This window comes from Lutjanus erythropterus, chromosome 12, assembly GCF_056507025.1.
Source record: "Lutjanus erythropterus isolate fLutEry1 chromosome 12, fLutEry1.hap2, whole genome shotgun sequence".
In the NCBI taxonomy this organism is placed as follows: Eukaryota; Metazoa; Chordata; class Actinopteri; order Lutjaniformes; family Lutjanidae; genus Lutjanus; species Lutjanus erythropterus.
Genome location: NC_139328.1, coordinates 23,979,054 through 24,000,972, shown reverse-complemented (window position 1 = coordinate 24,000,972; position 21,919 = coordinate 23,979,054). Strand labels below are relative to the sequence as shown.

The 21,919-nt window shown below is 39.9% G+C and overlaps 1 protein-coding gene across 1 annotated transcript in view; it reads left to right on the top strand.

The window, feature by feature from the left end:
• Positions 1-234: 234 nt before the first annotated feature.
• LOC146318036 (contactin-associated protein-like 4) overlaps positions 235-21,919 on the top strand; it is a 136,127-nt gene continuing 114,442 nt past the window's right edge. The window contains exon 1 of the mRNA XM_084732216.1: positions 235-405. Within this exon, the coding sequence (XP_084588342.1) occupies positions 321-405 (85 nt within the window). The 5' untranslated portion in view covers positions 235-320. The remainder of the gene's footprint in view (positions 406-21,919) is intronic.

The window sequence follows — 21,919 nt, the reverse complement described above, 5'->3', positions numbered from 1 at the left end:
CTTCTCAAGTGACCCCTGAGAACCGAGTGCTGTCTGAGTGAGGGACTGTGCGCGCATTTCAGTTTGGCTCCAACCACAAAGATGCTGTATTCCTGAGAAAACAACAGACTGCACATTACACTTCACTGACCTCTCTCACTCTCTCTCTTTCTCTCTGTCACACCCCCTTCTCCCCTGTCCCCCTCCTCTCTCCTCCTCCTCCTCTCCTCCTTCAGTTCCGTGGGTTTGAGGAGATCTCTCTTGGAGCTGGAGAGGAGAGGTTGGCCGTCTCTCTCCTCCAGCAGGCACCGGGCTTCTCTGCAGCCTCCCGCCGCCTCATCATGGATCTGTGGACTAAAAGAGTCGCTGGGATTATCGTTCAGGTCGCCCTGCTTCTCTGCGGCTCGTCCGGGACAACCGGAGAAGGTGAGCAGGCTGTGCGCTTTTTACTTTTCCCCGGAGGAGACGGAGCGAGTCCGGGCAGCGCAGACCCGGAGGGGCGGCAAAAAACTGGGCTTTATCCTGGAAAAAAGCCCCTGCTTTCTAGATGCAGTGAAATTCAGCTGTTTCTTTTACTTGTTTTGTTAATTTGGATAAGTACAGGGATTTAGCGCGTTTCAGTTACGCATAAGCGCTGGATTGTAAAGGAGAAAGAAGGAGAATTTAAGTGGTTTTAATGGGAATGGTGATTTAATTTTCTGTTATTCACAAGAATTGGATCACTTTAATAGTGGACGGCAGTTGCAGCTCTTAAATTCCTCCTTTATTGAGTCTGTTTTGTCGCATTTTTATCAGCTGTTTGTTTACTTCCAGGCTTGGACTGATCATATTCCCTCATGGAGAGCTTTTCGTAAACGAAGGTGGCTCTTGCTTTGTCAGACTCTTTCTATCTCAGAGCCAAAATAAACATCTAATTGTTACTCAAACGTGTAAGGAGCCAGTTCATCCACTGTATGTGTGCGTAAAACAACGTTATCTCGATGTTTTCTGGTTAATTTGGCGCTCAGCGCAGCGTGCTGTGCATCCTGGGACTGAGCCACGTTTGTGCTCACACACTCCAGAGAGCAGCCAGGGTGTGAAAGTGTGTGTGTGAGACATAAAGGTGGTAGCCTATGCAGGTTGCAGATGATAGCATGGGACTGAGAGGCTGCTGGTTGCATTATTCGACCTCTATGGTGGAGAAATGGAGGAAAAAACGTCTTTTTTTCTGTCTATCTGTGTGAAGTTATTTTATGCCAATGAGTTTGGCTCAGCTTTGAATCTGTACGCGTGTCTGCCCCCCTGCATGAGAAAGGGAAAAAGAGATGGAGAGAATCCGGATGAAGTGAGGATAGAGACTGAGATGAATCTCAGTGGTTAATGAGACGTACTTGTGTGTCATTGAAACAGATGGCTGGAAAGTTCTCCATCCCTTCATGGTTTTATTGTCCTCCATTAAAACTTACAGATGTGCCACCTGATCTTCTCTTTGATTCTTCTTTTCTTTATTTTATTTAATCTCTCCCTGCTATGTGACTAACTTCTCCCTTTCTGGCTTCCTCTCGAATCTTCTTCGTCCCTCTTTTCCTCTCTCTGACAGACTGCCTGGCACACATCATCACGAAAGCATCATATGAAGCAACATGCACTGTAATGATGGTTCTGCTGCGGTTTAATAGAAAGGCAGTCGGCTGTAGGACAGTCAGAGAGACACATAAGATGGATTGCTTGTACAGTTGACAGATGAGAAAAGAGATGATATAATGAGGAGTGTGCAGTTAGAACAGATCTGTAGTTTTTCCACTCTTCGTTCCTGAAAGAAACACTGACAGCTTCTCTAAAATATCTGAATTTCTCAGGCCCTTTTGTTTGCCTTTTCTTTCTTGTCTTTTTCCCTCCTGCTGTTCCGCTTGTTTCTGACTCAGACCTGCAGCTAACTCTCCGTCTTCCCCTCTCTTCTCCACTCATTCATTCTGTTTTCTCTTCCTGCTGTCCTCCTCCGTTCTCCTGTCAACAAATTTCTCTCTCCTGGTTGCGTCCTCTCTTTCTCATTCTCTCTCCATGCTCACTGTGTCTATCTATCTGTCTCTCCGCTACAAGGATCTCTGCCCTCCTGCTGAATCTGAGTCAGAGAGCTGCTGCTGTGTCGCTGGATCTTTCTTCCCTCATTCATTTTCTTCCCCCTGACTGCATGTTTTCCTCCTGTTTTTGGCTTTGTCTCCTCATTTCTCTCTCTCCTCCTGCTCTTTTCTTTCTTTCTTCTCAGTTGATTTGATATTTCTGTTATCACCTCCATCTGTGCAGCTGCTACGAGTTGGAATTCATACACAAGGGGATTTCAAGACACAAACCAACACTAGTGCTTCTGTTTTATTCCTGTCAGGGTGTAAAAGCCTCCAAAACAGCATTAAGATCACAATAAGACACTAAAACCCTCCACAGAGGCTCAGAGTGATGACATTGTTGCAGCTCTTCAGAGCAGGTTTTCCCACCACACCTATTCAGCGAATGAGAAAGGCTTAGATACGATGAATTAATTTACATGTTTTATCACTTTGGTTATTCATGACTGGTGATTAAGCATTTAAGGTGAAATTTATCTGAAAGTTTTACAGATTGTTTTCATGCAAATGTTTTCAGGAAGATGCTTCATTATATTAGTGGTAGATAACACTGACTGATCATGAGAGTGGCTCGATTGCTAATGATTGCCAAAACAACATGTAAGACCATTGGAGAGTACCAGCGTCCGGCAGCACCAGACCTTTAGTATGTTATATAACCGACATAAATCAGTTGATTTTAAACATAAGGTTGCCCCCTGAAAGTCAGACTCCATAGTCAGCTGTGATTCTTCAAATTATTTCTTTTGTCAGTCATTGCACATTTCAGCAGCTAAACTGTTCTCATTCCAACTTGTCACATAGTGATGTTTTGTCACCACTGCTCTATGTCTCATATTGATACACAATGCACCCTTTAGTAGCCAGAAAGCCCTTTTAACATGTGGTAAACATTGTGAAACAGTCACAGTTTGGTTAGGTTTAGGCAACAAAACTTACTTGGGTAGGTTTAGGATAAGAGCGTGTTCAGGGTTACAATAATTATGCTACGTTCCTTATGTCATGAAGTCATTGAAGCCACCAGTAAGAAGCAAGTCACATGTTGCACATCATGTTATGTGCCTTAAAACTTTTAATAACAATTTGGTTTCACATGGGCCATGATCTCAGTCTCCTGGGTGAAAGTCCTGTGTTTGCTGCCATCCATCCACCCCACCTCCATCAGTCACAGATTTCTCCCTTTTTATACTCTGTGAACGGACTGGAGCATCTCATACAGCCATGGATTGGTTTTCATTCAAGTCATTTGAAAGTGTTGTGCGTCTCTTACAGCTGTGAACATGCACTGGGTGCATCTGCATGAGGGGCGGTGACAAAATGTCGGTACTTGTCAAGTTGGGAATGAGAACGGGCTGGCATGACAATAACAGAACAAAACAGAGAGAAGCTTACAAAAATGAAGGAAAAAAAGAAAACAGTTCAAGTTCAGTTCAGTTGATATGACAATGTGCACCGGTGGTTATCTGGTGAGTGAAGGTGAAACTTGAGGTGGAGCAGTTGGTAAAAAAGTTTTAGCTCTTGTATTTTGCCTGCATCATCGTACATAGAGCAATGCAACAGCATGGCAGGCTGTAAACTTTGCAAAATTGGGACGGGTCATTGGACAAATTGATCAGCAATTGGTGATTGGTAAAGTCCATCAGTGGTTCCTTTTTCTGAGCAATCTGTGTGATTTTATTTTGCAAATTTGATGGTATGAATGAGTGAGATCTGCGACTCAGCGACAGACTGTTGTTCAGCAGCACATGTTGTAAAACATAAAATGTTTGGGCAGGTTCAGGCACCAAAACTACTTGGTTAATTTTTGGAAATGATCATGGTTTGGATTAAAGTAAGTGTGTTAAGCAAGTCATGTGACGCAAATACCTTAAAACGATGGAAACGTCTTGTGGGTGTATGTTGTGTTTACTGGACCCATCTATTTATCCACCAACCTGCTTCCTCCATACTCAGTCTTTCTTGCTCTTCATACGGCTCTTTCGCAATTGCTATGTCCACTAGAGGTCGCTGCCTAACAAATGTAAATATGGGTTGTAATAAGCTGCTTGAACTGATGACCTATATAGCCATTTTTCTAGTGAGGACTGGATTAATCAATATTAAAAACTGACATTAGTTCAGTTTACTATTGATCCAGCTTTAGTTTTCCTCATTTCCATTAATACACATACACACACACACACACTCTGTATCTTACTCTCACTGTCTTTCCTTCTGCTATGTCTAACTCTCTGTTTATCTCGCACAGCCTGATCCAGCAGCACACTTGTCATGCATGGACCATAAACTACAGCAGCATAATAAGTTATGGCTGCAAAGGTGGAGGGATTCCAGCCACAGGTTTAAGACGGAGCGTCACATCTCCTTCCCCCCTGGAGACAGTTCACTGTTCATTATGGAGGTGGTGCTAAATGACAACAAAGTAGAAATACATATTTTATCAGCCACAGATGGCGCTCAGATGACTTGTTAGCCGGAGGAGTGAAGCGCTGGGGTTTATGTGATGAGATTCAAGGAAGTCAGTGTGTAAAACAGCTACCCGCAGGGCAGTAAAGTCACCGTGCGTTTAATCGCCTTCTGATATTAACAGCATGATGGAGTCACTGTGTGTTTTGAAATAGCTTCTTGCATGAAGGTTCTAGTGGAACAAAGGCAAGTGGGCCCAGTGACCATAATTTAACTGAAAGGTGTGATCAGACAGGAGTCTTTGTCTTGTAGTTAGTTCAGGTGATGATGATAAAGAAGTATGAATTGATTTTTCTGTTCAGTTGGGTGGGAGCAGCACAAGGTGTAAACAACATCAACATATCATTGCTAAAATTTGTCACAGACATTTTGCCACTACACATCTAGTAGACATGGCGCAGCATTAGGATACATTTGGAGTTGTGTTTCTGGCTGTCTGATGAAGGTAAGTCTAGGGTTACAAGGAGTTGGTGAATATCTGGATAATTTCTAGAAATTTTCCAAAGGAACTTAAGCTTGGAAATTTAGGAAATGTTGCACAGTTTCAATTAGTGCTGACTAGGGATGTAACGATACATTCAACTCATGATTCGATACGATTTCTGATACTGTCTTCACGATACGATTTTCTCACAATTTTTTTAACAGAATGAGCTTGCAGACAAATTGCATGAGTGCGCAATATATGAAGACAGCAGGACGTCTCCAAAACAACTTCATGTGGAAATAGTTTATTTTACATGAACGCTTGCAAAAAGTAATACAATAAATGAACCACAAATGTCACACAGATATGTAACTGGTTATGTTTTACACTGGTGTTCCTCCAGATTTTCACCATCCGTTGTCTTTTCAGATGTGGATCAGTCGGGAAGCAATGATATGACAACGATTAGTCTGATTCTCTAAGCGCACAATTTACAACCTGGAACAACCTGAATGTGATGTCAGAGGAAAATGGCAGCTGTATGAATGTGGTGAATTGTTGTCAATTTGGTGATGAGCTCCAGGGTTAGCTAGTACGATGGCTGAGGAAGGAGAGAAGAGCAATGTTTGGATTCAGGAGAGACAATGTGGTACAAACAGAGGTATTGTGTTAAACATGACAAACAGTTGTAGCAGCTTATTAATGTGCACACTTGTTACTTACTTGTTTATATTATTCATATCACAATATTGAACAATTTTATCCCTCATCACAGATTTTCCTGATATCATGCAGGTTAATGTCAATAGAAAAGGCATACGTTTTACTAGTTATTTGGGGGGAAATACACATAAGAAATACTAGAACTTAGCATGTGTTGGAGAAAAGTAAGCCCAGTGGGCACACTTGGAATGAATGAGTCAAAAAAACCCTTGGCATTTTTAAGCATCCACATTAAAATAGGATCTTTGTGCCAGGTGTCCTTCAGTGAAGACGAGCAAAGGCTTCTGTCGATAGTGGCAGTTTTGCACTTAGGTTCAAAAATCATGAGAAATCCATCGTAATGGGGCAGAGAGACCAATTTTTCCAGTCAGTTAGTTCAGTTCAGTCAGAGTGGCAGAAAAGAGAGCAGAACCAAGCCAAAATGCAGCCTCAGGGGAAGCTGTGCTCTGAATAAAGCATGTGGCTGTCGTCATACATATGGTGCACAAGCAAGCCAGCCAACTTACACTTGTTTGTGTTGCCATACACTCAGCTTTTATTGGAAACGACAAATTATCAATCAAAGTCTGGCTGCTGTGTAAAGAGTCTGGAAACTTCAGCACTAAATATAGCAGAAGTAATAAGTACAAACTATGATGTTTCAAACATCACGGACCAATCAGATCTATCTGACGCTGGGAAAGCTGAGGCTTTAACCTCTTCTTGCAGACACACAGCTGTACATGAATAACATGAGCGCATCCGCATGCATGTTGAGGATGTGAGAATGCCACATTGAAAATGATTACCTCTATACAACGATACGATACATCTTAAAAATCTTAGCTCATTCATAGCTAACGATTTGGTATGATATGATTCAGCCCTGTTATGATGCAATATGATATGATGTAAAAAGATACCAATCCAATTTTTGCAGTAAGTTGATATCCTACTCTGTTTCATATGAAGACAGATGTGGTTTTGATTGAATTTGACCGTGTAGAGGAAGTGAGGTGTGGAGAAACAGTGATGCTACGTTACCTGCTCTCCCAGTGACATGACGTCTGTGTGGGTCAGTAGACTTATGGTTCTGTACACTGCTGTCTGACACGTTTTGCATAAATGATTTACAGCAGTTTTTCTTATATTTTCTTATAAAACCAAAACTTATTCCACATTTATGAAAGTGCATTATGAGAGTTTGGTGGTGTGATGTCAGCTCTTTCACTCTCTGTTTAGAGGAAATGAAGAGGGGAGATAGGAGAGGGAGATTGTTTTCTCTGAGTGAGGCAGCAGGCATCCAGCGAGAGCGGTGCAGGGAGGGGCAGTGGGAAAACAGGGGAAAGTTACAGCAGCAGTTCTTTGATGTACATACAGTTTGTTGGTCCTAAAGAGATCCGCTAATGCTGCATCATTTTTTTTCCAATTCACGTTAAGTTTTTTACTGATACAGGCCATCTGAATCGATGCACTCGATGTTGGTGGTGGAAAATTGTATTTGTATCAGGATGAAGACTAATAGCCCACAGCCATTCCAGAGGCTCTATGAGACTGTACCAAGGGACAGCTGTTATAGGATGACCAAACATCCTAAAAAAATCAGGACAGTCCCAAATTACAGGCAGTTGTCCCAAATCATGAATCAAGTCCTACTGTCACAAAATTAACCATTGTAGTAATAAATAGTAACAAATAATATGAACATGTGAATCTGTGAAAATATTCTGATCAAAATCAGTTATACAGGCCACAATTATTGTCTTATTTGTTTTTGTAAAATATGAGTTGAGTATTAATGTTTTCCTTTGTCTATTGTACAGATAAGGTTATCTTAGATAACATATTTTTGATGTTGTTCGACCAATTTAAACCAGATAACAAAGAACGCAACCTATACCTTTAAAAATGTGTCTGTAAGCTCTTACATCTTAATGATAATCATAGCTACTGAGAAGATATTTAAAATCACTGTAAAATACCTGTCACTTCAACACCTCATTAACCAGGTAGCGCTATGTCACATGTTTCGTTGCTCTGAACACCTGTTGGTTAATCCAACTGCATCCATTGGTATTTTGGCCTGTGTGCGCTGGTAATGCCCCTTGGAAATAAAAAAATGAGCACAGAGGTTCCAGACTAAGTCACATTTGTCGATTAGTTTGGCGATGCCAGGGCAGCATTAAATGAAAAGTCATAAGATCACCAGAGTTATTATAGTTTGTCCTGAGGGAGACATGGATGTGTGTACCAAATATCATGGAAATCCATCCAATAGTTGTAGAGACTAAAAACCACAAATGTCAACCTCATAGTGGTGTTAGAGGAAAAGTCAGGGGGTCACCAGAGTCAGGAGGATTCATCCTCTAGGGATTTACTTTATGGCAATCCATCTAGTAGTTGTTGAGATATTTCACTCTGGACCAAAGTGGAGGACCGGCTGCCAGAAAGGCGGACACGGCCTTTAATAGTACCAGCATGACTGAAAATGTGAATGTGTGCCATTGATGCAAAATGCTTTTGCTGAATAACATTAATATCAATAACAATAAACCCTGCTCTGTTATCCTTACAGCACAGGGAGATACAAGTATAAGCAATTGTGTTTCTTCTTCTTCTGTAGTGTTTATTGGTATTCTGCTGTGTCTCTAATTGTACCCTCAGAAAGTTTAGATCTCTTGTGGGTTATTTTGCTCTGGTTTATTTTGCTGTTTCTCCAAGCATAATTTGAGGAGGTACAACAATGCCCTGGATCTATTTCTACATTAATTAGTGGATTATTTAATTAGTGTTGCTGTATTGTTAGGCTGTGGTTGTGTTTTTTTCCGCTGCCTTCCTCCTGATTGTTGCACTATTTCTTTTTCTGGATAATTCAACTGTTTCAAAGCATAAATTTAGGGCAATCAAGTCACGTCAAACTTGGTTGTTATTTCACGCTCTTCTTGTTAATTGTAAACTGTACCGTGTAACTATACATAAAGGCCAGTGTTGTGCTCATTAGCTGATGTGCAGTTACACTAAGAAACACGTGAAGACTTGCATTATTCAAAGTGTTTGATTTGGGCAGATGTTGAGTACAAGCTAACTCTAATTAGAGTTATTCTTGGAGGTGTAATGTCAAGCCCATTCCAGCAGTTATTGTGTGAAGAAGTTTCTTAACTCACCTCTTTTACAAATCTTTTACTGACTTCTTTTTCACTTTGTAATTTCTTATGTTTTCCAAGATATTTCTCAGGAATCCCCAGAGAACAAATCTGAACTTGTTCCATATTTGGATGCTGAGAGTGACTCTTTTTGGGATACATTTTCTGATGCAATATGTTTCAGAAAATGTAATTTGTGTTGTGAATTGAGTTTTACTTTCTCTCTTTTTTTCTGGCCATTTTTCAGCATCATTAATGCGTTAATGCTGTCACAATTCTGTGATCTGGTCTGGCAAACAGGGGGCAGTTAGACTTGGACAAACAGGCTCACAATGAAGTGTACTACAGATGCAAAAAAAGAAAAAGAAAAACAAAGAAAAACATACTATTCTTTCACTTCTGTTTTCTTAGAAAAAAAGCTAAATACTGTAATTTGTAACAGCACATCCACAGCAGACAGCTTAACAATAAGGATTGTCTGCTTGTCCAGGGTAAGTAAAATGCAAATTATATAGCAACTCATATACCTGACTTATCTATTAAACTATTTTGATAATTGAATGAAGCTGTGTGTCAGCCACTCAAATCTGGAGGTTTCCTGCTTTTCTCCATTTATTATCATACTAAATGGAATATCTTTGGATTTTGGAATGACAAACAAGACAGTAAAAGACATCATCCTGGACTTTGAGAAACTGGTATGGACATTTTTCACTATTTTGCCCTAAATTAAACATGATAATTAACTTTTAACTGTTAATAAATAAGGTCCCTAACAAACAAATAGGCAGCTTGCACAGATGAGCTATACTAATGGTTAATGTTTTTTTTTTTTGTTTGTTTGTTTTTCACTTTTTTCACTTCTGACAAGTGGGTCAGAAATCTACTTGCCCAAAATCAATTTTTACTTGCCCCCGTACAAATCGGCTTATTATGGTTTGTCAAATAACACATCTAAAGCTAATTGTCATGTTTAGTTTAGGACTGTAATTTCCATAAAATGTTTGAAAGAATTGGACGGACAATTTTCTAAGCCCATGGTGTAGATTTTCAGATTAATGTGATAATAAACAGAGAAAAGAAGTAACTATCCATGTTTTAGAGTCTGAAAAAAGCATTTTCTGCCATTTTTGCATCAAAAATTACTAACAATTAATCAATGATCAAACTAGTTCTTTTTTACCACTTGCCCACTTGTGTCGAAATGACACACACACGTGGGTTGGTGTGTAGGTGTAATAAATTCATGCACGTGACTCTTCCCACTGTGGGTTTCAATTAATTGGATTGGCCCTGGGTGTTTTAAGCAAACATGGGGTTAAAGTTTATGTAAGCGCATTAATATGAAGATGTAGGCGCCTCTGACCTGCTTCTAAACACACTAACAAATATATCTCTGTGGACAAGACTCTCCCTCCCTCTACAGTAGTACTTCCTGAGGCTGAGGCTGTAAATTAGAAAGTTGCAGTGGAAATGCTTGCTTAAGTACAGTGGTGATCAGAAAGCATAGGATGTAATGTACATTAAAGCTCCTCAGTATTTACACTGGAAGATTAGAGGGAGATTAAAAACAAAGAAGATTAACGTAGCTGTTTGTTACTATGAATTTTACTCATTATAAGATACATGCACATATGTAGTATGCAGTAACACTAAAGTTAAATTTAGTAGCTTTTAAAACCTTTTTTAAGACCCCTTTCATACATTTTAAGACCTCATCTGCACTTTGCGTTCTATCCGGTTTCATCACTGACACATCTTAACTTTTACTATATGTAGCACAATTAAATGGTCTTAGGTGGTGATGATTCCTTGGACGACTGCATCAATGCAGCATAATTCAGACAGGCGGCATTTATACACCCATCAACACTCAGAGGTCAGCAGGAGATGATCAAACTGTGACCATTGTAGTTATTTTAGCAGTGGTGGGACGGGACATTGATGTAGCACAGAAATGTGCACTGATGCAACACAATCTGTTAAATTGCACTTTTTCCTTTTGCTGTTCCTCTAATTGACAGGTATAATAAATGGTGGAGCAGGCACTCATTTTAATGTGAAAAAAGATGTTTTAGAGCAATTCTATGTCCATTTATGAATAATTGTGGGAGTGGAAATGAAGGTTGTGCATCCACTTCCAAAGAACTGATTTATAAAACACAATGAATTGTGCATAAAAAATAAAAAAAATATATCATATTTCTGTCTCTGCGCATGCACATTTTCAGCAATGAATACACAAAGCGTTTTATGCATCTACCCCCTGTTATCTGACTCCCATAGCAGCTTTGAGGCTAGCACATAGCTTGTGGGAGCATTGATCTTCATTAAGGGTACACTTCCACCTTTCGACACACAGAGCTGTATGCCTAGACCTGGGCAATGTAGTTGAAATGTATATCACAATAGTGAAGTTTCTTATCAGGAGATATAGACAATTATTGATCAGCTAGCTTGTGACTGACAACATGTTGTGTATTCCAAGGGGTGGAAGCAGCTAAGGTGATAAAATAAGTTGGTTGTATTAAAAGTTTACAGACAACATTGTTCTGGTAGTTGTCTGTCCATCCATCCATTTACTTCCACTTATCCGGACTTGCGTCATGGTGGCAGCAGGCTGAGCGTGACATCTCTTTTCTCAGCAGTGCTTCCATCTCTTCCACCTCAGTTGGCACCTTTTGGCGTGAAGCATCAGTGGTTCTACCCTGAGTACCCTCTGGGTGTCTGGGTTCCTTGCCCTCTGATAGTTGTCCGACTTAAAAAGAAAAACACAAACTGCCAGGCTGCTGAGCTGACCTGGTTTTTGTTTTGTTTTGTTTTTTTCTATCTGCACTCATTTTGCACACATTTCCCACACTGTTGTGTCACATGGCAATGGGGCAACTGAACAATATACCTGTTAAATGATTGGGTGTTTGTTTGTCACTTTTAGCACACTGCATTATCAGGGATATGACCGGCTTTTTATGAACTGGGGCATATTCATTATGTGCTTTTATGGTGGTTTGCATTTAAGTGAAACAATCAAACATTATATCAAACTGCCTTCTTATTGCTATTGTCTATTGCTGATACATATCACTATCATTTTATCGCCCAGGCCCATTAATGGCTCATGATTATTTCCAGAGACAGGTCTCAGCCATTGTTCAAACTTCTTGTCTTCTACCCACTTGTCTGAAAAAACTGGAAATTCTGCATTAGCTAGGTAGTTTAATATGAGGGCGTAAAGGAACCTCTGCAGGACATTATCATGCAGCAGTCAGTGGGTCAGTGAGTGTGCTGAAAGCATCTTTTTCAGATGATGTCAAATCTGTCAAGATTCCATAAATAAACTTCACACCAGCGTAAAGATTGAATTCCTGCTAAATTTAGCATACGCATACGACCTCATAATACGATGATACATATTGAAAACAAGATACGAAATTTAGTATCTTGGAAAATGGTGTTAAAGGATTTTTGATACTTCTTAAGGGCCTTAATTGTTGTGAAGTTAATTTATTGACTTACTACTTTTGAAGACCCTGCATACACCCCTTCAGAATGAACACCATTATTTAAGCTCATTTCTCAACACACCTGGTCAAATAAGGGTTAAAAATCAGTATGAGTAAATCAGTATACTGGTACAAGGATTAGGATGGCTCAATAAGATAAAGGTTAGGGATGAGTAATTAATAGTCACCATAACATATAGAACAAGACGTTATTTCAGAATTTTCAGAAAGCAAATTACTATTGAGGGATCAGATCAAAAGACCACAACAGACAGTTCAAGGAAGAGAGTGATGAATTGAAAATATGATATAGACCCCCCATATTACATCAGTATAGACAGATAGCAGCTGGATTTAAGAGTTCACTCCCTCAAAGGAAATTAAATAAGCAGTATCTGGCATTTAAAAGCCATAGAGCCAATAGAAAAAAAGGACATACAGCTCACTCAAACCAACATGCTGTCCTTCATCCATTTATTCCTATGAGAATATGAATCGTCCGTTCTCTCCACACGTCATTTGCTTCAGTGTTCTGCCTGCGCCAGGGGCAAGGTCCATCCGAAGCTGTTTATCAGAGTGAATTGAAAGAGCTCAAATACGTCCTGAGAGGTTGTGATGTTTGTGTTTCTTCTGTCACAATAATTCAGCATCTGTGGGGCATGTAGCCCTCATTTCAGTGCTTAGTGACAGGCACAACAAGCCTGCTGATTTATAGTTATTAATGAGAGAAGCACTTGGACAGTTTGACCCTAAAAGAACTACAGGGGAAATCATTACCTGTAATAAAGCAATTCCAGACATGTGTTTTTACAAGAACCAGAAGAAAATCTATGGTCCCTAGAAGGCACAAAATCAGCACAGTTTTTTTTTTCCATTGGTATCGTCTCATGTGCAAGGTGCAACTGACAGAAACAGTCAAAGGTGCTGACTGTCTTTCAGCGATGGGCTGAATCCATTGCTGGTTGCTTTTTTGAACCAAATTTTGGGGAGATGTAATTTTATTTTGCTAATGCAATGGTCTACAGAGTGACAGCTGCTGCTCTGCTCCACGCTCTCACCCAGCGGCACAGGACACTCACACTCACCGGACTATGAGTGCATTGAGCTGGGTGAAGAGCGAGAGATAAACAGCCTGCAGAATTAGACTTTTTGCCCTCTTTTCACGTGGTGAATTAAGGATTTAATTCCACCAAACCAGAGCTGGTGGTTGTTGGAAGAGTGGGAAGACGAACAAAGATGCTTTTGGCGAATTTTATGTTTTTGAATGAAATGTGTTTTACAAGGAGTCAACAAGACAATTAAGCTCATTTTAGTTCAGTACAAGAGAGAAACTTGAATTCAGAAGGTGTACAGCTGTATTTCTCCATGTAAAAAGGGAAATGGAGGAAAGTGTGAGAAAATTTAACTTCTTGACAGTTTGTAAGTTTATTTTCCTTCTTGCACATTGTGAACATACACAGTGTGTGTAAAATAGTGAATTGGCAGATTGATGGGCCGACAACGGTCGCTTGAAAATTTAAACATATCTCCCAAGTGTACTTGACAGGCTAATTTTTGGTAGCCTTGTTAGCATGGATGCCTGCACTGGAAAAGTTAGGCCTAATTAGTGGAGAAGTGGACTTAACTACAGCTGTCCTTGAAGTTTACAATTAGTCAAATACCAACTACTTTTCACAGCAATGAAAAACTATAGGTTTAACTACAACTGCAGATTTTGAAATGATCCATTCAGCTCATACAGATTTCCTTTGTTCACGCTCTCACATTTCAGTCATTTGATTTCTGAAATCTTCTCTCAGTGTGACTGTTTTTCAAAAGGGTTGAGCTGCACCTTAAAAACTGTACTTTATCTTCTTTGGTGTGGTCGTCAGGGAAATAGTTACAGTGCAAGGGAGGATGTGAGCTACTTTAACCTGGTTTAGACCTAAGAGAGCGAGCCGGAGAGATGAGCCCACTTTGATTCTGCACAATCCCACATCCTCCTCCTCAAACTCCCCACATAACAAATGCAGAGGCAGTATAATTGGACCTAGTTAGTAGAGTTAGTTAGTTGGACATGCTAGCATTTACAGCTTATGTTAGCGCAAATAAAGACAAGGTTTAATCCTCACATATATTTCATGTTGTTGAAAGACTACAAAAAAGAGACCACTGTCCAGACTGTTATAGTCCAATGCACACAGCTTCAATATGTACAGAAATGCAAAGCTTGACAGGCATGTGGCTCGCTAATCATTTACTCACATGTGCACGATGTGCAAGTTGGGATCAAGATGGTTACAAATCTAACCGGCATGCAATGTGCAGTGATCACCACTGATTGATTCTGTGCAGGCCTGGCTCATCTCACATGAGCCTATCAATACAGAGTCACAGAAAACAGGTCCCTCAGAGATGACTCCTTCCTTTTCATCTTTAGATCATGTTCTGGGCAAAGATGAGAGTAAAATGGGGTCATGTTACGATCAATACATGGGCCAGCTATGATGACACACAACCCATCATTTATTCATATAATGCTGTCTTCTCTAACATGCTCTGCAATGGTAGAAATGAAATTGTTTTCGTCTCATAAGTCATTAATCATATTACTCATCATCCACACATGAAGGATGGATGGTTGTATTCACTTCCCCAGCCCTCATCTTCAGGTATGCTCTCTGTCTTCCTCTTTCTTTTCCTCTCTTAGACTCATCAGTCTTCCCTGAGGTTTTTATCTCCCCTCTGAGCTGATTTAAAGTCACTGGAGTGTGTGCTATAATCATACCCTAATGACAGATAATCTCAAGAACACTAAATGACTTTAATCCTAGCCTAATGACAGATAATACCACTACACTCCTGCTGCGTGTGTGTGTATGCTGATTTTCTGGGTGTTAAGATGATGGCGGCTCACTGGAGTCACAGGATTCCCAGTTGTCTTTAAGGTGAGAAGTTTTAAACCTGAAGCTGTTATTAGTAGTAAGTTTATTTCCCGCCTGTAGAGAGAAAGAAAGGTGTCCTGCCCTGCCTCAAAGTCAGCTGTTGAGTTTCAAAAGCTGTGTGGAAGTCAGACATTTTGTCAGGTGAAAGGTGAGGTGAAATTCATTCATACTTAGCCAAGCACATTTTTTTCTCCTTGTCCTCCAATTGTCCTGTGCCACAAATCAGCAGACATGACAGGCAGGTGACGAAGATGAAATCCTTGTTTCGATCTCGTCACTAGTATTTCTGCTGGTTTCTGTGGTCAAATGCTCAACACAGATAACACTCTGTAAAGTATTTGTAATGTCAAATGCAAAGCTGGTGAGGGCAACACATCTAATCTGAGGAAAGACCTGGTTGAACACAACAAAAAAGAAAACCAAGACCCCTCTATGAGCATGTTAGATGATGCTGGGGTATTTAATTAGCTAGTTACATAGGTTGATCATGGAGATAACACTGTCTTTTTATTTATTATCTTGGTTGATGATGAAGTAGATTTTTTTTTTCTAGCATTAACCTACACTCAGCCACCAGCCTCATCCGAAACTCATTAGCATTATGTTAGTCTGCTAAAACAGAATGTGAGATTTATTAGTATGTCAGAAACCGATAAAATCAAAAGTATGTGAATTGCACACAATTTTAAGGGAAATGTTACAGCATGCAAGCACTGTGGTAATCACAACAACAACATGACAGGAAGGATATTGTATGTGCTTTTAAGCCTAAGACAGCATTGGATTTTAAATGATTGAGGATTTTATTTTGTGGGATGTGTAAAATCTCTAAATAAATAACAACGTTTTAAATACATAATGTTGAAATTGAGAAGTATGGACTGAAATTTCTTTTTTTTTTATGATAGAGACAGTAAGGTACCCAAAAAAGGTACAGTTCGGTACCAGTACTGAATTCCAGGTATCTGTACTGGTTTTTGCTCAAATGTGAATGGCACCTAATTCTATTACTCACCCAATGAAGGCTATTGGGCTCTTCTAAAAGACATGGTTATTTAAGCTGCGGAGGCTCCAGGGGAATATTAGTAGTGCTTGATTAAATCTCAGAGCTCACGATTAATCCATCATGTGCTCCAGGATTAATCTGGTAAAGAAAATGCTGAGGTTGGTGCAAATTCAACAGCCTATTTTAGGCGTGGCACTGCCCTGTCATATGAATTTATTGCTTTTCAGTGAGCTGGTTGCTTGCACCGAGAAGAACATAACCCTGTGAATGTAAACTATTGGGTCTGAATACGGTGAAATGTAAACCTCCCTATCCTTAATGATTCATGAGAGGGCAGCATCAGCGAGAGGCAGGATGGGGGAAAAGGGAAGTAGCTGAGGATGAATCCCCTTCATATTTCTTCTTTAGTGTCATTTATGGAAATGTGTGCAGGTAAAGTGGAGCCATGAATGGGATCTGATGAAGTCAAGGTTACAGAGGTGGAGGCGCCAGCCATGAATGTGGATTTATTAACCCAGGAACAGTTAGTTAAGTGAGAAGCTGACAGAGTACTGCTGCTGTCCATCTATTTGATATTAGGACCTGCTTTATTTGTTCAAGGCCGTCAGAAGAAGTCTGGCTTCCCGAAAAACGAAGCTATTCATCATGTAAGATTGTCATCATCTCAGATGACTTGTTGCTTCAAATTCTGGATCTACTTCCATCTGCGGAGGTCATGATAGTCCATCACTCAGATAATAAGGGATGATGTTGAGGGCACTTTTCTCTGTGGTTGTTTCTCCAGCTTCAGGTGTAAGTTTGCAGAGTTTTAACAAGAAACATTATTCAACTCTATTGTAGAAAACGTTGACAATGGATGATTATGCAAATGTTATGACTTTTTTTCTACATCAAATGTTAATGTATTTAAAATTCTGGTTCTCTACAAAATCTGGCTATGACAACTATGGAATGGTTATGGTTCTGCACAGGCCCAGTTTTGCAAACCTGCCCCACCTGCACCCGCTAAGTACCAGAACCGGCCTGTGGAATTTAGGTGTCTTGTTGGTGCAGGACACTTAAATAAATAAAAATCGATCCATCCGTCCAGCCATCCATTCTAATGGTTGTCTCCCAGTGAAAACTCAGGAGGCACTTGTCAGTTTATTAGTTTACTAATTAACTTCGAGTGACAAGCAACAGTAAAGTATAATGAATGAATGACTTATTCCATGTAACAATGTGATGCAAATTAGTTTTAAATAGTAACTAATATGTACATAAATAGGAGTAAAAATTAAGGTACATTAAGTATATGAGGATGTGATGGGCTCTTTCTGGTTAAATACCCATTAGAATAGGTTTCCATGTTAGTTGGAACAAATCATCAAACAGCACCGAAGTTGCTGCTATTCTTTGCATCACCTTCTCCTGTTTTGTCTTTTTGTTTAGTTTAACCTCAGATTAGTCTGCTCTGTTTGAGGAGAGATGAATTTGTCGTTTTGGCCTTCGTTCACCACGAATTGCTTCAGCTGTCACTACTGTCACTATTTCACCTTGATGCAGAAATGAATTATTTCACTTTTATTACAGTATTAGTTGTGGTGTTCCTGTTAGGCATGGCCATCAGTTATGTTAGATTTTCACAGCTAGCAAGCTCTTTCTACAACTTTGACATTGCTTTCAGTCTTGCTTGAACCTTCTAAAAATGCAGGCTCTATATCAGGCCACAGAGAGAGAGAGACAGGTGGTGTTTCTGAGCTCTGGAGACACAGACTGCTGTGGGAATGTTAATGTCACATTTTCATATGCCCTCCCCGCATTAGAATAATAAGTTTCACCTTGAAAATCTAAAAACTAGCCCATTAATAGGTTACTTCTGACCTCCGCATTATTCTAAATTTTTGCAAGGCTAATTGGAATAATATCTGCCTTCAGCATCAGTGCATCTACATAACATCATACCTCACATTTCAGGCGGTAATGTGTACTCGTTGCACATTGAAATAGATGCTGATCACAGCCTAATGCTGTCACTGCTGTGTATTTTTTATGAAGTCAGTGCTGCGTGACCTCAGCTCTGCAGACTGCTGATGAGAAGAAGCAGGGCCAGTCAGTTTGTATTAGTGAGGAGGACGGAGCTGAGTCAGTGGCCATTAAAGACGGAAAGGTTCGGCCGAATTTCAACACAACAAGACAGAGCTTAATCAGAGCTAAGCACCACAGCGAGGACAGGGGAGCAAGAGGAGGGTGGGAGGATTGAAGGTGGATAAGGCGAGGAAAAGAGAAGAGGAAGAGCAACGGAAAAAGTATGAGATGATAAAGTTTAGGGGTCAGAGTTTGCAGGCTGTCTGGTAGTAGTATTCCCTCTTGTGTTTCTCACAACTGCGGTGACATTTTCTACTGCCTTTCCTATTTTATCCCTCACTGACTCTGCTGTGTGTGTGTGTGTACGAGCCACCATCTGCTTTCTGGATGCACCGCCTCACATCTTTGAGATGATTTGACTTCATAAGATGAAGCAGGAAGCAGAGGAGGAGGGTGACAGGAAGGACAGCAGGTATGAAGGCAAGTGAGGAGAGAAGGAAGGAGGTATGAGGACAGTAAAAGGAGATAAAGGTAGGAGAAAGCTGGAAAAGGATAAATGTGAGGTTAGTATGGTCAATGGAGGTAAAGAGAGCAAGAAGGAGTGTGAAAAAGAACATACTGGAAGGATGAACAGATAGTTTTGCTCAGAGAATTTAGCAGGTTCCTCCTGTCTGTTTCCCTGCTGTGACATTCTCAACTGCCTCTACAATTTCACTCCCCGCTGGCTTTGAGTGTGTGTGTCTGTGTACATTTATGTGTGTGTTTTCATGTTCAGCTCTCTGTTTTGCAGAGCCCTGCAAGTTGTGGTTTTTTGCAAGACTGCACTGGTATCAATATTAATGTCTGGCCAAAAAAAAAAAGATAAGTGATTCTACTGAAAGTCGCTGTTCGTTGTTAAAACTGTTTAAGTAGACCACTGTGAAGATACATAATTAGAGAGACTACACACCCAGAAGTCATGACTTTTTCCCTTCAAAATCCGTTAAAATGTAGCTGCTGAAGCTACAGTGACTGTGTGTTTTTGTACCGGATATAATCACACAAGCATCAGGTCTTATTTGTTATTTCTCTTCACAGCTGAAAAAAAGACCAGGAGTGAAAATGTATCTGTGACCATCCTAAGAAAAAAAAACTGTCTCGGAAAATTATCTTTTAATTGACAAACATGTAATTTGTGACACAATTTCAAACGAGAGCAAATGATCATTCGACTCACACCATAGACTACTTTTTAGATTCAACAGATGCTTCAACTCATCTGAAAAAAGTGTTATGATTAGAGGTGTAATAAGAAGCTTATTTTATCCCTTCTCCTCATTGCTAATTCTATGGCAATGCAAGTCAACATAAGAGATTATGACAAGTCAAGGTTACATTGGGTCTATATATTCACAGTGCCCATACTGCCGTGCACTATGTGCTCCTATTTCTCGGCTGTCAAGTCCTGCTTTTGAAGTCACTACCTCTGCTTTTTCTTATGATTCAGCTAAATAAATTGGACAGGAAATACCTCTGATGAGGAAACAGGACCTTGGTGAATCCACACTGTCATCATTGTTGTTAGTTCAAAGACTTGGTGACATCATGTAATGCCCAGCATTGCTGAGCTTAACTTCAATGTGAATGGATGTATAATCAACTAGAGCCACTGAAAACGTGTGTGTGGGTGGGTGCCTGAAAAACTTTGGTTTACCTCTACAACCTTCTAACTTTACAAAAGTATTTCCAAAAGAATATGAACGATAAGACAAGCAATACTGTGTTGTCTGCATTATGGATAACTCGCCTAAAAAAGGCATAAAAAGCACAGATGTTACGGATAATATATACGACGGCTCTGTTATATGTGTCTCAGTAAGGCATGGCAATGAGTCAGCATGAACAATACCAGGACCCTGAAACTGATCCAGCTAAATGGAATTCATATAAAGGTTTCTGGTTGAAAAGGCACAGGAAAAAAGGCACTTTATTGTGAAACCATATACAAGACCATCAGTTCAGAACATTCAAACAAAGCAGGCAACAGGGACAATCCAAAAACCATGAAAATGTATGCTGCCTTCCAGTCAGTGTCGCAGGTTGGAATTTTGTAGTTGAAATGTCCAAGCTCCAATCTCCAAGCGTTTCAGGTGCGCTATGCTAGATGTAAACAAATAAACATGGCTGACTGTGACACATTTCTTGGCAATTGTAAATATTACTAAACTCTCAGCAGCCTCTTTGCATTTCATGCACAAATGAAACAGAGGAGGAAACTGTAACTCGCTACCTACGAACATTGGTGACATATTTTGAATTCAATTTATATGCACAACAAGTGTTGAATCCATAAAAAAACACAGCGTAAGATCCACAGGCCAGTGCAGCGTCTGCGTACATACAGTACGTCTATGGGCAAAACCAGAGGCAGGTGAATGAGCACAGGTGTGGATAACCAGGGGCAGCAGATACACACTGAACTGACAGGAGAGGTTAGCATTTCAAAATAAAACAGGAAACATCAGACACAATGTTACAAACAGGATGTTACAATTCAGCCACCATTCATTTTATTTTTTTTTACATCTCTGCTTTTCCTGCTGTAACATATCAAAATGTCCCACAAAACACTTACTAGGCTGCATAAATATTACTTAGGCTACATTATTTCTAACTAGGGCATATCATTATAATATGATTCATGATCATTTATCATTTAAATTATGTCTGTAGTTTCATAAAAAATAATTTTAATTAGATTCAAGGAAGTTATATCATATAGTTATATAATCTGATGCTGAAAAGATTTAGATGACATTATGCTCCATTCAGTACAGTACAGTATGTCATTAAAGGAAGCAATAGTGCAGTGATTAGAGGTCCATGATGATATTAAATCCCTACCAACTATATTCTGAACATGAACCTTAACCCTGCTTTAGTAGAGGCAAGAGAAAACATAATGTTCCCACAGGGACTTTACTGCATCAGTTACCATAACTACAACCAACCAGCATCTGTTCACCAATGTGAGCAGATGCTCTGTAACTGGACTCATTCTGACGCTGGTTCTCAGGGAGCAGAGAGGAGCTGCTGAAAGTTCTCAGGTCTTGACTGGTCACATCACAACTGTATGAAATTCTAACCCGTGGAACCAAACACTAAGGAACTGATTTCATGTATGTATCATTAAAATTTCCCTCAAGCTTCATGGAAACAATGAATTAAAGGCAGGCAGAGAATAAATGTGTGTAATACTTGTCTGGAGCAATGCCACCTACAGCTCCGTCACCTTCACCAGCACCATCAGCAGCATCTTTTTGAACAGGAAGTGATGGTGTGAAATGGATGGTTTGTCAGTTTAATATAATACATGGCTTGACTGCTGTATATCCTCAGCCTTGTCAATTCAATATTTTTAAATTGTAGAAGTTTTACTATTCATGCAAGAGGAAACGATGATGTCTTCCGACTGAAGTTTGTATTTCATCAAATCAATCTGTTCAGACGGATGTGACCAACGTGCTCTGACAGGAGATTTTTACCACCATATCCTATATTTCTGACCGCTGCTCTAATTGGAGTCTGTCAGGATTTGGACACAAACTTCCTCCAATTACA